The 13,914-nt window shown below is 41.3% G+C and overlaps 1 protein-coding gene across 3 annotated transcripts in view; it reads left to right on the forward strand.

The window, feature by feature from the left end:
• Window positions 1-294: 294 nt before the first annotated feature.
• Window positions 295-13,914, forward strand: part of jag1b (jagged canonical Notch ligand 1b) — a 57,369-nt gene continuing 43,749 nt past the window's right edge. For 2 of the 3 annotated variants that reach the window (XM_057848147.1, XM_057848144.1), the window contains exons 1-3: window positions 296-669; window positions 778-1,083; window positions 13,373-13,424. In XM_057848147.1, the coding sequence (XP_057704130.1) occupies window positions 613-669; window positions 778-1,083; window positions 13,373-13,424 (415 nt within the window). In that variant the 5' untranslated portion in view covers window positions 296-612. Of the gene's footprint in view, window positions 670-777; window positions 1,084-13,372; window positions 13,425-13,914 lie in introns of all 3 variants that reach the window. The other variant, XM_057848146.1, reaches the window with a different exon arrangement.

Raw genomic sequence — 13,914 nt, forward strand, 5'->3', positions numbered from 1 at the left:
TACCTAGTGTTGCTTTAAGTGTCAATTTTCTAATAGCTGTCCACTGTAGTGACCAATGTCCCTGAAAGAGTTAAATGTCCTACAGTTTTGGAATAGATCCTAGTAATTTCTCTCTGTTACTCAAGTAATTATTTGGATGACTACTTTAGATTTCTGTGGCTGCTCTCCCCACCTGTGACGGTTCGGAAGGTTTGATCATGTCAGGATGTTTGTTTAGAAGCGCCAACCTTTGCGGTTTTGATGAGCGTGATCGGCGTGCATTTAACTGTGGGCGGGCCCTGGTGTCGCTCATGAATATGATGAAGGTGGAGGGAAGGCACACTCAGACACTCCCTCTAGCTTGAACTTGTGCAGGCTGTCTCACTCTTCTCACCAGTCAGTCAGTCGGGCAGTCAGTTAACGTGCACCGCCGCATGGCTTGTGTTAGCGCCAACTTTCCTCACTAACAAGTGGAATCTTGTCTCGAGGAAGGAGGAGAGGGAAGAGGATCCGGAGCTCGGCTTGACTCGTGACGTCTTTTCTGGCGTGTCGTGCATGTTTAAATCGGAGCGCCGTGGTGCCGAGTGTCGGCCAGACGAGTAGTTCCAGCAGCGGCCACCTCAGTCCGCAGGCATGACTTGGAGACGGGCCGCCGTCCTCGGTGCCTTTTTACTCACTTTACTTTTAAAGGTACGCAAGTTTGGCGGGGGAGGGAACATGGGGTCACGGGGTTCAAGCTCCGTTAACTTCAAGTGAAGTTTCCAACATGCGCTGATTTGACTCTTCTTTCTCCAACAGGTGTCAGATGGATCGGGACAGTTCGAGTTGCAGATCTTATCCACGCACAACGCGAACGGAGAGTTGCTGAACGGCGCGTGCTGCCACGGCACACGGAGCACCGCGGACACCAAGTGCACGCGGGGAGAGTGTCGAACCTTTTTTAAAGTTTGCCTCAAGGAATACCAGTCGAGGGTTTCGGCGGCGGGGACCTGCAGTTTCGGAACGGGAACTACGCCTGTCCTCGGAGGGAATACATTTTCTTTTAGGAGCTCGGTCAGGAATGACAAGGCCAGGATAGTTTTGCCCTTCAGCTTCGCATGGCCGGTGAGTTGGAGGCTTTCTTTAAAAAAAATAAAATTAAAAAAAAAAAAAAAAAAAAAAAAAGCGGAATTGGGGGGGGGGGGGGGGGGTTGCAAGGCATTTGTATGCAATTACGGTCTGTCAATCACTTGCTTCTCTCAGAACGTTGGCAAGAAAGCAAAACAATGTGAATGTGCTGAAGAAGGACCCCTGGTCCCATTATCTGCCCCAATTAACCAGGTGCAGCGGTATTTATCTCGAGAAGGCCTAGACTGACAGGCTGCTGCTTCAAGGTTCATTTAAGATGGCCATAAATTCTGCGGTCTTCAAAGATGTTGATCGTTTTATAACTCACTGACAGCCAATGGCGGCGCTAGACGTTCAATCCATTTTGACTGTGGACGTCTAGCGCCGTCAATGGCACTGAAACATGGTTATTCTAGATTAAATGGATTTGATGCCTAACGCTGTCAATGGAAGTGACAAGTTAACCCTTTATAGCGCAAGTGATTATTTTTATTCATTTAAAAGCCTGTTTCCTAAAGCCCTGGGGTCACATTTTGGGTCTTGTAGGCCACAATATTAATATTTGGTATACAAGTGTGGCCTACATAGGATGTCTACATATTTTGATGGCAGGTCATATGAATAAATAGAATTGTAAATTAAAATTTTAACAAAAACAAAAAGTGAACAAAAACAGGTACTCTGGTTATAAGCCTGTTAAGTTGATAAATAATAAAATTAAATCCCACAACTAACAATGAAATCACTTTTTTCATTTAATAAAAAAAAAAAAAAAAAAAAAAAAAACTATAAATAGATAATATGGGCAGTTTGTTTTATTTTTTTTTGGAAAGAAATTACACATTTTTTCACCCTTTTTGATAAAATTGTTACAGAAAGCGTAAACATTTAGAAAAAATTAGCATATTTTTAACTCATTGCCTGCCATTGATAACGCTAGACGTCCCATTCATTTAGACTTGGAATACTGGCCGCGAGTACTGTTACACTTCCATTGAGCAAGTAATTGCTACCAGCCTTCCCAGTCAAAATAGATTGGATATCTCCAGCTGTCAGTGTAGCATTTTACATCTGGTTTCGAAATGGCAAACTTTTATTTGCAGAAAAAAAAAAAGAAACTCGCCATCAAAGCAAACGTTTGATAAGTTTCTTTTTCCCAACCTTAATTGAGCTAAATACATATTTGACATTAAATGGTCTCATGACATGCCACAAAACAAAAGCGTCACAAAAACTGGATATGCAGGTTTTGTATTCTGCCATCTAGTGGAAGAGAATGTCATTGTTGTCACTATACGTCATTGGCATAGATAGTAATACTTTGAATTATGTGATGTTGGACAATTTCCCTAGGTTGGCCTGCTGTGTTTCAGCCCCATTTACTCAGGATTTTCATTGCATTTTATTGCACCATTCAACAATGCAACAAAACTCCAGGTGTTGATAATATACTCGGATGTGTAACTGGTACTTTCTTTCCCTTGCGTTTTGCTGACTGGATAGCATTTCTCAGCAATTGCCGGCAATTTGTATTTAAAGAACAACATTGGTTTTCTACTGCCGTGTCGATCCCTTGCCTCCCTGGAAGCTGGTCATGTTCAAAACAGTAAAACCTCAATTCCTGGTTTCCTCAAGTGTCAGCTCTTTCTCACAGCTCGGCCTGTGGGAATGTTGTAGCTTTGTGCAAGATGATTTGCCATGCTGGAGTGCATTTGAATGTTGACTGCACAGACTGACTGGCCCCACCGCTTGGCCCGCAAACAACTCTGCACACACACTCACGGCCTGATGGGTGAAAGGACCAGAGGCTCTGTGTATGTGTCCAATTACTGTACATCCAACTTATTTTTGTCTCAATCGAAGTGAAAGTGGTATAATTTGTATGTGCGTGTTGAACACTGTGCATGCCGTTGAGTGAAGCGCGTTTTTCTCACGTCGTACATTTTTATGCATGTTTCAACAGTCAGCTTTCACTTGAATTACAGACATTTTCAATGATCTAATAGCAAGTTCAATAACTTTGCCAACATGGTAGTGTGCGATATACTATCTTCTGGCGCCTCACTCCCCCCTTCATAACTTTTTCCCAGTTTTAGTCTAAAACTATAACTTTTCACTAAGTCTATCCAACTGATAACACAAAGTTGCCTACTGAACCACAAATTGGTGTCAAAATGTATCTTAACACTTAAGCTTGTTCTGTTTGGTTCAAGAGTACGATTATATTAGAGGTTAAAATTCAACTGCAACTGCTTGGGTTCTGTATTCATCGTTGTTGAACGGTGCACTTTGGGAATGATGCTTTCGTCTGGAGGAACAGTTGAGAAAACAAGCAAGTCTCTTGATGGCTTCTTTCACCCATCATTTCCAGTGCTTTACATCAGTGCACTTAAACAATTGTCAGCCAAGGTATAATATCACACTCATCAAGTGACTGGGTGTTGTGAACGGATAGCACTATGGTGCAATCGGGTTGTTGGGAACCTCGGGTCATGAATTACCCTTCCTCCCCACTTCATTTTCTCTCAGAGCCACATGAAGTTGGCCTCTTGTCCGAGCAAGGGCTTTGTTTAAGTCACGCTCTGTTGGGCCCAAGGCATTTCATCACTTTAACCTTGCCACCCACAGCAACTGCTGCACTTAATGAGGCTGCACACATGTGCTGAGATCAGGTATGGTGAGAGCCAAACATCCAGCTGCATGCCATCGGCCGGACGTCTTTCGACCAGAGTTGCCATGCTGCCCCATGTTGATTCGACTGTTTTACGCCATGCTTTCATTCAGTGCCTGAGTCCAGCCAGCCGGACCCTTGCTGCGTATATCGCTGTGGGACAATTGTGTGTCCTTGGTGACTACAGTGAGGATTACAGAGCACAATGGTGGCAGTGCAGTTCTAATTCCAGTGCAGGACAAGCAACAGGAAGCAGTTGTCATGGACTCAGCAGTGATGATGTTTGCTGGCAAGCAAGCTGGAACCTTGACTCTAAAATCTCACTAGCATTTTGAGACATATCAGTAGAGTCAAGAAGACCTTTTTGATTAGCTGAGTTCAGCTTGAGTCAAACTGTTGTATACCTTGAAGTTGTTATTACTTATGCCAAAAATGATTGAGGAGATTCATACGGTCATCTCTAGTTTATGTTTTATCATATACATCCCTTGTGGCTCCAAAAGTCATGAAAAGATATTTTCATGCAAATAGTTTTGTATTTCCTTCTTTGGAAGATAAGCCAATATTGGAAAGCTGTTCAGCTAATTTTGAGTAATTATGCCTTTAACTTGAGCTTCATTTCATGCTGTAACATAATGTCACTCAGTCTTGTTTTGGCATTTTAGTGATTGATGAACTGGGACCAGCCAGTCAATAATCGGCTCAACCTTGGGAGTGACCAGCTTTTGCAGCTGGGGGGGTAATGATATTTTTGTTTTCTATTGGCTGGTCTGATGTGGCAATAAGTGCAAATGACTCAAATATAAGACTACTATTGTTCTTTAAGTTAGCGATTTTCATTGTGTGCTTGTGGTGTTGATAAAGTTACATAATGCACTTTACAGGGTGGCTTTAAACTGTATGGAAACGTGCATTGAAAACATGTTTAATTGGGTTCAGCTGTTTTTGTTTCCCTATAAGCGCAGTGACCCTCACAGAGGACCAAGGGCCACGCTGCTTGTTTTGGTTCAATCATTTATATGGCTTTCGTTCGTGCTTCTGGGTTCAGGGCTCCATGGCCTTTGGAGTCTCTTGTGCAGTTTTTGTTTTCGTTGGCACAAGTACAGATTCCTCATTTTCCCATCCCAGTTGGTATACCTTAACAGGATGTTTAGTAAGATGCTGATTGTACAACATTGTCTTCCTCCCATTTTCTTGTGATGAAAATCTTTGCAAACAACATAATCCTTCCAGCCAGGCCATCAGTGGCCTCTAATCATTGGTTTGATCTCAGGGTGATGCTTAAGTGATTGACTCAGGAAAACTGATAGAGGAGGTCAACATGTCTTTGTCGCAACTGTTTACATTTCCTCTTGTCTTATCTGTTCTTTATTTGGTCTTAGGATGTGAGCAGTAAGACATATGTTACCTTACTTTTATTTCAATAAACTAACCTGGGAGGTCAGCTTGCTCTAAGAGAAGCGCTGGACTTTCTGAAAATCCCTTTGTGGTAAGACTTGCGTTGTTTTTGTGATTTGAACTGAATGGTTCTTGGCTGCTTATGGTATGTAACTTGTCTTGTTGCATAGTGGCTGTTTGGCCAGGAAAGATAAGACTGCCTAACTCACTCACTTTGCTCGGGAGTGCGCACGCTACAGTTCAAAGACAAGCTACGAGTCAGCTGGGAGTCTGGGGAAAAGTGAACCTGGCAATGGCAGAGAAGCTGATAACGGCCTAAGAGTGATGGAGTGAGGGCCTTGTTCCTATCTTGGTTTTTAGCAAGCATTTGTTTGGCCTGGAACCACATGAATGGCAAACCTACTTAAGATTAAGGTACTGCTGACGTTGTTCACGTTGAACTTTGGCCATGCTTGTGTTATCATGGTTGTCAAGTAAAAGGTATCAACAGAAGAAACAAGAATTGTGAATTTGCCCTTAAATAGAAAAACCCTTTTGAGTGATTAACACATTTTCAAGGCAAAGTTGCTGAAGATTAGCATACATTTTTAAGCATTCTTGCTGTTAACATCACCAAAAAAAATCACTTGTTCCACTTGAACCACCTGTTGCTTTGGTAGACACTTGTCCCTCAGTCAATTTTTGGGTGACCTGCCTAACTGGACAAAGTGGGTGTTAGTGGATGAATATCAATGTTTTACTACAGCTCTAGTCTGTCTTTTTAATTCAAACGAATTAAACAACTTTTTACTGTCGGGGGGAGGGCTCAAGATCACACCTGTTTTGTTCTTCTTCTTGATGAGGACACCAACTACTGCTACTCCTCAGTTATTCATGGCTGGATCAAATTGAAATTTTGTAGTTATATTCTTGAGATGTATATGCCTCGAGTCCATTTTTTAAAATTATTTTTGATCATTTAATTTTAAATTTATTCTTTCCTTTTGGTTCCAAACTTGCCGGTAGAGAGCATACACGCTCTTTGTGTGTGTTTATCATTTCTCTGGTCTGATGAGATGTTTAAAGGCAGTCGTAGTTCATTTTTACTTGTTTAATAGGACTTTTTTTTTTTTTACATTTGGGCTGTTTACGGAGTCAAACTGTGAACCAAAATGGAAAATAAATGGAAATAAATCTTGTCAAATCACTCAAATACAAATAGCTCACAAAATGTGGAGTTGCATGATATTTTTCCTACCTAAAAGGATGATTTTTGTTGCTTCTCCTTGTGTTGGATCATCCTGGTAGGTCTGGCTAAGTGCCGGCCAGCTTTTAAAGCCATCTGTTTTTAATTAATAATGCTACCTGGTGCTATCATTATCCCAAACCATTGACTCAAACTTAATGTTGTATGACGTCAAAGTTTTGGCTGCAGTTGTATTAATATTCAGTGTGTGTTTCCAAAACCTTAAATCAGTTTGGTGAATAGTCAGCCTAATTTCGCTGGTTTGTCTTGGTTGCCCAAGGGCTCTTAGTACTTGCATGTTAAAGTGCTGTAAATTGATGGTAGCACAGTTCTCTTGCCTCCATGTTGAGGCAAGTCTTCAATCCCAAAAGAGAAGGGTGTGTTGAAGATCAGCCTTAAAAAGGAATTTCCCAGGAAAATTAAACATTGTACACCATTATGAAAATTGCATTCACTGTTAGCTTTTTTTTTTTTTTTTTTTTTTTTTATTAAGTGGAAATGGGAAGTTTCTGTTTGTGCACATCCTGCAGCCTCGGAGAAGTTTTGGGTTTGGCCTGTGTTGTGCTTTAGTAACATGATAGTCCCTTAAAACCAGATCCAAAAGATTTGTTTCAGAGCCACTTTAAGGTATAGAAAATCCAGCAGTCATTCCTGGTTTTTTTTCTATCAACCACAGCTACGTCAATGCTCATGTCGCAACCATGACTGATGTGGATATTTTTGGGAGATGGGAGATCTTCTTTGTTTCTGTGTTGATTTAAGTTTCGTGTTTTTTTAAGGGTACACTTGCATTGACAAAATGTGTCACAAATGTCATCAAAAGGGATAAAGCTTAGAAATGAGTAGTTAATTCGTTATAGGGCACTCACTTAACATATTGACAGCACTAGATGTCCAATTTGTTTTGGCTGGGAGAGGCTGGCAGCGAATCGCATGGATTCTCCCGAATCGCTGCCAGCCTCTCCCAACCAAAACAGATTGGACGTCTTGCACCGTCAATCGCACTGAAAAAAAAGAACACTTACAGCCACTCCTTCTAGTTTAGATAACTTGGATGTCTGTCATTGTCAATGGTTAGCAATGAATTAAATGTTATTGAGGGGGGTCAATTTTAGTTAATGGTGGCCACAGTGTGTTTATTAAAAGATTACCGTATTTTTCGGACTATAAGTCGCACCTGAGTATAACTCTCACCAGCCCCAAAATGCGCAATGAAGAGGGAAAAAAAAACATAAGTCGCACCGGAGTCACATTTTGGGGGGAAATTTACTTGATAAAATCCAACACATAGAAAGGATATGTCATCTTGAAAGGCAATTTAAAGTAAAAATACAATAGAGATCAACATGCTGAATAAAGGCAGAGTTATACTTCCGCGTCAGACCTGCGCCGTCAAGGAAGACCCGAGTTACGACCCTACGCCGTAGCCTGACGCGCGCCTCTCGAATTTTCTAACCTCCGCGTCGCGTAGACGTATATGACGTGGCGAAAACAGACCGTGATTGGTCCGCTCAGATTGTTGTTTCCGGTTTAGCGCGAAATCACCGCGATAGAAGAATAGAATCAAACATTATTTTCTACACGCAAAAATGGACCAAGCTGACGGGAGTATCATCGAAGAGCAAGTCTCGCCAAGACATTATTGTAATTGCCAAATGGCAAGGTCGGCGATTGGGGGGGGGGGGGGGCCACCGAGACGTGTGTGTTCAGAATCAAGTGGCCACACGAAGCGGTGACCCAGTCAGCCAAAAACTGCCAACTTTTTATCACTATATGTCATATTTTTGGTTGGTGCACTTCATCATTTATTGTGTACATATGTTTGCTGTGAGTCTGACTTATTTATGTGTCACACTTCAAGTATATGAAGAATAAAGCACAGATTTGGTGTCAGAAGAGTTGTTTTGATCTTTAATTATCAATAACAGACAGTTCACACACGAGACATCATCACTGATTGAGAGTGCCTCGGTGCTTTTTATGATAACGTTAAAATCAAGGCTCCCAACGCAGTTTGGAAAGTTCCATAGACGCCAGAAATCTGCTATGGCTTCCCACTGGCTGGTTGTAGGCAAACAAATCGGGCTGGAGGGCTTTGCAGACCTTGAACGCAGTGCTCGACGCCAGATTCAAGCTAGCCGTCACAGCTAGCTGTCTCCACCCGAGTCTAAAACTCTCTGTGCGGCATCAAAAGTCAGCCAGACCACCTCGAAATCGTCTTCTGCGTCGCCTGCCCCTCAACATTTGTATGTTCAATATTTATTCAGTGTTGATGAGCAGAATATTTACTTTCAAGAGTTCTTCTTGCATTGTTTATTTTTTCTCCGACTAGCACAAGTCAAGAAGCATGCCCCAAAACCGTACAAACATAACGCCACATCCCTCTAGTGGCTTGGTGGTGAATTACAGAGCAACGCATTCCCTCACCGCAGAAGTATCGAATGTCGAATGACGCCGTAGTCGCTGCGCCGTCACCGCAACGCGGGAGGATAACTCGGGCTTAAGTGTACATACATGTATGATAATGTTACATGATGCATGAACAACGAAATGTGAATGTGGCCGGTATGTTATGTTATGTATCTTATGCTATTAAGAGTTATTCACATAATTATAGCATAAAGAACATGCTAACAAGTTTACCCAACCATTAGTGTCACACTAAACCACCAAAATAACATGCAAAATGATATAATAATTAGAGCTGGGAATCTTTGGGCACCTAACGATTCGATTACGATTACGATTCGGAGGCTCCGATTCGATTATAAAACGATTATTGATGCACCCCCCTCCTTTTTTATTTTTTATTTTTATTTTTTTATAAATGTTTTGTACATTAGTTCCAAAATAGTTCAAAAATACTCTCAGGCTAAACCAAACTACTATTTCAGTATCAAGTTAACATATAGCAGTAAACAAATATACAAAAATAACAGTAAATAAAAAAACTCCAGTCCCCATTCTGTATCAGCAGCTTTAAACTACATTCAATTAATTTAATGTTGTCAATCAACCGTTAAAGTTGTTAAAATTGCTCCTGTTATTCCATAATTTCCCTTTTGTCTACTTTCGGCATGTGAAACTCTTAAAACTATTTTAAAGATAGATTCAAGTCAATATTTTACCGATTTAGGAGTATTTTAGATAAAAAGGTAATTAGGTTTGCTTGGAAGGTTCGCTACAACAGCCTTGCAGGGAAGTGTACTGCTTTAAGATGGCGGCCGTTTACTAACGCCCGCATCTAGCTTTTTGTAGATGTGCTGCAACGCTACCGAATCAATGGTGCATCTAGTCCTATATAAATGATATCTATTATCCATTATGTGGCTGTACTTGTAGCAGCTTTTCGGCAGCAGTCAGGTATGTTGTTGTGTTTTTTTATCTCGTAGCATGAGTTGAGCTAGAGCCGTGAGTTGAGCATTGGCATTGCCCGAGGGGCCGGATAATGAGAAGCATGATGTTTAGCTACTCTCGCTCCGTTCTTCCTCATTGCGTACCGAAGAGCGCACGGCGCGCTGAGTGTGTTGTACTTCCTCTTTACTTGGCATATTTCAATAATCGGAATTTGGATGTTTGTGAATCGTTCTCGAATCTTCCACGGCCGAATCGCGAATAATCTAAGAATCGGAAATTTTGCACACCTCTAATAATAATGTGTTAATAATTTCACACATAAGTCGCTCCAGAGTATAAGTCACACCCCCAGCGAAACTAGGAAAAAAACTGCGACTTATAGTCCAAAAAATACGGTATATTAAATGGAGGCGTGCAAAATTTCCGATACTTAGATTATTCTCGATTCGGCCGTGGAAGATTCGAGAACGATTCACAAACATCCAAATTCCGATTATTGAAGTATACCAGGTAAAGCGGAAATAAAACTCAGTCAGCGCGGTCTTCGGGACGCAATGAGGAACGGACCGAGAGTAAATATCATGTGCAGCTAATGCCGCTAGGTAAAAATCCAATAATACCTGACTGCGGCCATCAGCTGCGACAAACAGCGTCCAGTTGCTAGTTGCTACAAACATACGGCAACATACGGCTATGGTAGATATCACATATATCTAGACTAGATGTGAAATGACACTTTCCTGTGCTAGTAAACAGGAGCCATTTTAAAGCAGTAGACTTCTCTAGAAGGCTTTGTTGTAGAGAACCTAATTACTTTTTATCTAAAATACCCCTAAATGGGCAAAATCTTGACTTGAATCTATCTTTAAATGATGAAACAGTTTTAAAACTTTCACATGTCGAAAGTAGACATGAGGGAAATTATGGAATAACGGGCACAATTTTAACAACTTTAACGGTTGATTCACAACATTAAATTAATTGAATGTAGTTTAAAGCTGCTGATACAGAATGGGGACTTTAATATTTTATTTACTGTTTTTAACCGGTAGCTTGATACTAAAATAGTTTGGTTTATTTAGCCTGAGAGGATTTTTGAACAATTTTGGAACAAATATACAAAACATAAAAAAAGAAAAAAATGGGGGGAGGGGGCATCAATAATCGATTTATAATCGAATCTGAGCCTCTGAATCGTAATCGAATTGTTAGGTGCCCAAAGATTCCCACCTCTAATATTAATGATCTAATCAGCCGAATTCAAAGCATTGCCACATTTCTGACCTGTGACCTTTGACCGTTTCTCTTCTCATCATCGCCTAAGCTGCAAATTTGAGGCAAATAGGCTAATCTCCTATCAAAGTATCACAAAATTCCTGACCCTTGACCTTTATTACTCCAAAATTGAGTCACATCTCCCATTTCATATTGCAGTAAAGACATATCTTGATAGTTTGATAATTACTTCATTATTCGTTCTTGATTTATCTTGAACACAAACACATACGGAACCAAATACATAATCTCTGCCTTCTATGTTTCACATACTGGTGGAAGTTAAAAAAAAAAAAAAAAAAAAAAAAAAAAACATGATTATTAAGTAAAAATATTAATAATAATGAGATTTGTCATCCACATATGTGACGTCTACGTATGTGGATGCCAGGTTTTTATGGGGTTCTGTTTTTCCATTGTTTTAATGATCAAAAATAGTCATGTGCCTTATAAACAGGTTAATTGAACAACCATACTTGTTTGCACCGCAATATAAATTTTAAGTCTCTGGTAAGGCTTAGCATAGTCATTATTTGATCATTAGGATTTATTCATTCATTTGTAAAGCTGCTAGCATTGTGCTTGAGAACAATCTGACATCAACTGGAGACATTTGAGTGAAATCTATGCAAGCCTCTGCTGAATCTCAATACAAGTTTGGGATTCAGAACAGTCAGATGTTCTACTAGTCAGTCAAAAAAAGTATGAATTCTTATAGTGCCATTTAGGAGGGTAGTTTTCCAATCAATCATGAATTAGTTTGTCGCTTGTAGATGTACAACTCATTTGAATTAAGAGGGCTGGCAGCGCTCCCAGTTTAGATGGATTGGACTTCAATTGCTGTCAATGACAGCCAATGAGTTTTCTCAATTGTTTTCACGGACATTTTGCCCATCCGTCGCACCTTTATTTATGAATGCATTGCTTCGATGCTCATGTTTGGTTGCAGAATGTCACCCATGATGAAAAAAGGACTTCTAGTCTAAGAGGCTAAGTAAGACCACATGAGGGGAACACCAAAGTAATAACCTTGTTAAATGTTAGAGTGTAGAAGTGAAAGCATCTACTGGGCCCTTGTTTCTAATAATGTAGCCCCTTGCTGGGCGGCAATATTTGTTGATTAGGCCTTGGATTTCCATTGTTACTTAGTTTCTGTGTGTTGTGCTGGCAGCCAAGTTGTGAGTCAGTCTGCCATGCATGGTGATGATGAGTGCTGTGTTTCAAATAATAGCCTCTCTGATTGCAGGATACGCTGGCACATGATGAGACAAATGTCTCCTGGAGAGACGGAAAGTTTAATAGCTGACAAAATGGGGCAAAGCTAAGGAAAAAAAGGGCTGGGTGACTCATTGCCACTCTGCCGCCGATCAGGGGTTTTCCTCTGAGCAGGTGTGTACGCCATGAGGTCATCGTAGCGTCGGCGTTTGCCTCCAAGAGGAGTTGTCGGCGTGAAAATGTGAGAATGAAACATGCCTTTGTGGACGGGAGATTACAGTGTTGTGAGCGCTTGCGGATGTGTTGTGCATGTGGTGCAGGGTGGTGACTCGTGAGAAAGTGTAAACTGATATTGGTGCGAGTGCTACTGACGCTGATCAGTCCTCGTGCTTTGGGAGTGCAGTCGAGCCGGCCAGAATGCAGCATTCTTTCACGGTCTTTACTCATTATCCACATTGTTATTATTTTGTCTGCCTGTCTTTTTGTGACGCTCATCTTAAAAAAACAATTGTCAAGTGTGGGTGGTTCCCAGCCTTCGTAGCGCCACATTTGAAATTAGCGTAAAATTACAGAACTGCAAAACAGACCTGCTTTCTCAGAACTTTGGAAATCATCCGCTGACGTCTCTGGCCACATTTTGTAAACATGTGGAAAACCTTATTTGGGGGGGGAATCTGTTTTCAAAAGCTAGCAAGCTTTCTGTGGCTGAGATGAAGACATATTTTTGGCATGGCTGTCCATATTATCCCTCTCTGTGTATTTTTTTTTCATATTATTATGATTTGTGAAGTCATTACCCTCGAGTCTGTGTCGTGTCATACGGCTGGGTCATTGGGGTAGAGGTTGGGAGGGGGCTGGTTTGGTTGCAGCGCATCAGACTCCCTCCTGCGGGGTTTGTCTGCTCATCTTTCCTGCCGTTTGTCTGCTTTTGTCCGTCACCCCCCCCTCCCAGGAAAACTGCAAGCTTATCCTTCCTTAATCAGATCAACATAACTGTTGTCGTTAGATACACAGGTGGATGCTTGGGAAGCTTATTTTAAACAAGTTTCATCATGTTTCGTTGTACGTAAACAACATTGACAAACCATGTCGGTAGAGATTTTTTTTTTTTCATTGCTAACAATCTTTTATTCTCTTTTCTACAGAGATCCTACACTTTGATAATACAAGCGTTGGACTTCAACAATGAAACCAGCGGTGAGTAAGATGTTTAGTTCCTCATTTCCTTCTTTTTGTCCTGCATGGCGTCTGAAAGGTCAGGAAAAGAAGTAAATTTTTTCAGTGCCCCCTACCAACCCGCTTTCCACACGGTCTCCTGTGTAAGCACGTGTCTGAAAGAAGAAAGTGTGTTGACAGGGAAGTGTCATAAGTGAGAGCAGGAAATGTGAAAGCAAAGAGGGGAGGTAAAAAAGAAGAAATGAAGTGAAAATGTTTGCATTCTGCCCCGATGACTGATGGCAGATGCTGCCCGCCAGGGTATGGGTCACGCCGTCTCACTGTCACCGGGGCGTGAAACGCGGAGTTCATCCGGCCTCCCGCTGGTCCGCCCCTGCTGCCAGCATACTCGCATAGAACAGAAAAAGCAGGGGGGGTCTTGATCTATAATACCAGCTTGTTTGTCAAGGTGGGTTACAGAAGGTGTAACTTGCAGTGAACCATCACCTTCCATGCTATTTACTGTTATTGC

The sequence above is a fragment of the Corythoichthys intestinalis genome, chromosome 10 (assembly GCF_030265065.1).
Source record: "Corythoichthys intestinalis isolate RoL2023-P3 chromosome 10, ASM3026506v1, whole genome shotgun sequence".
Classification (NCBI taxonomy): Eukaryota; Metazoa; Chordata; class Actinopteri; order Syngnathiformes; family Syngnathidae; genus Corythoichthys; species Corythoichthys intestinalis.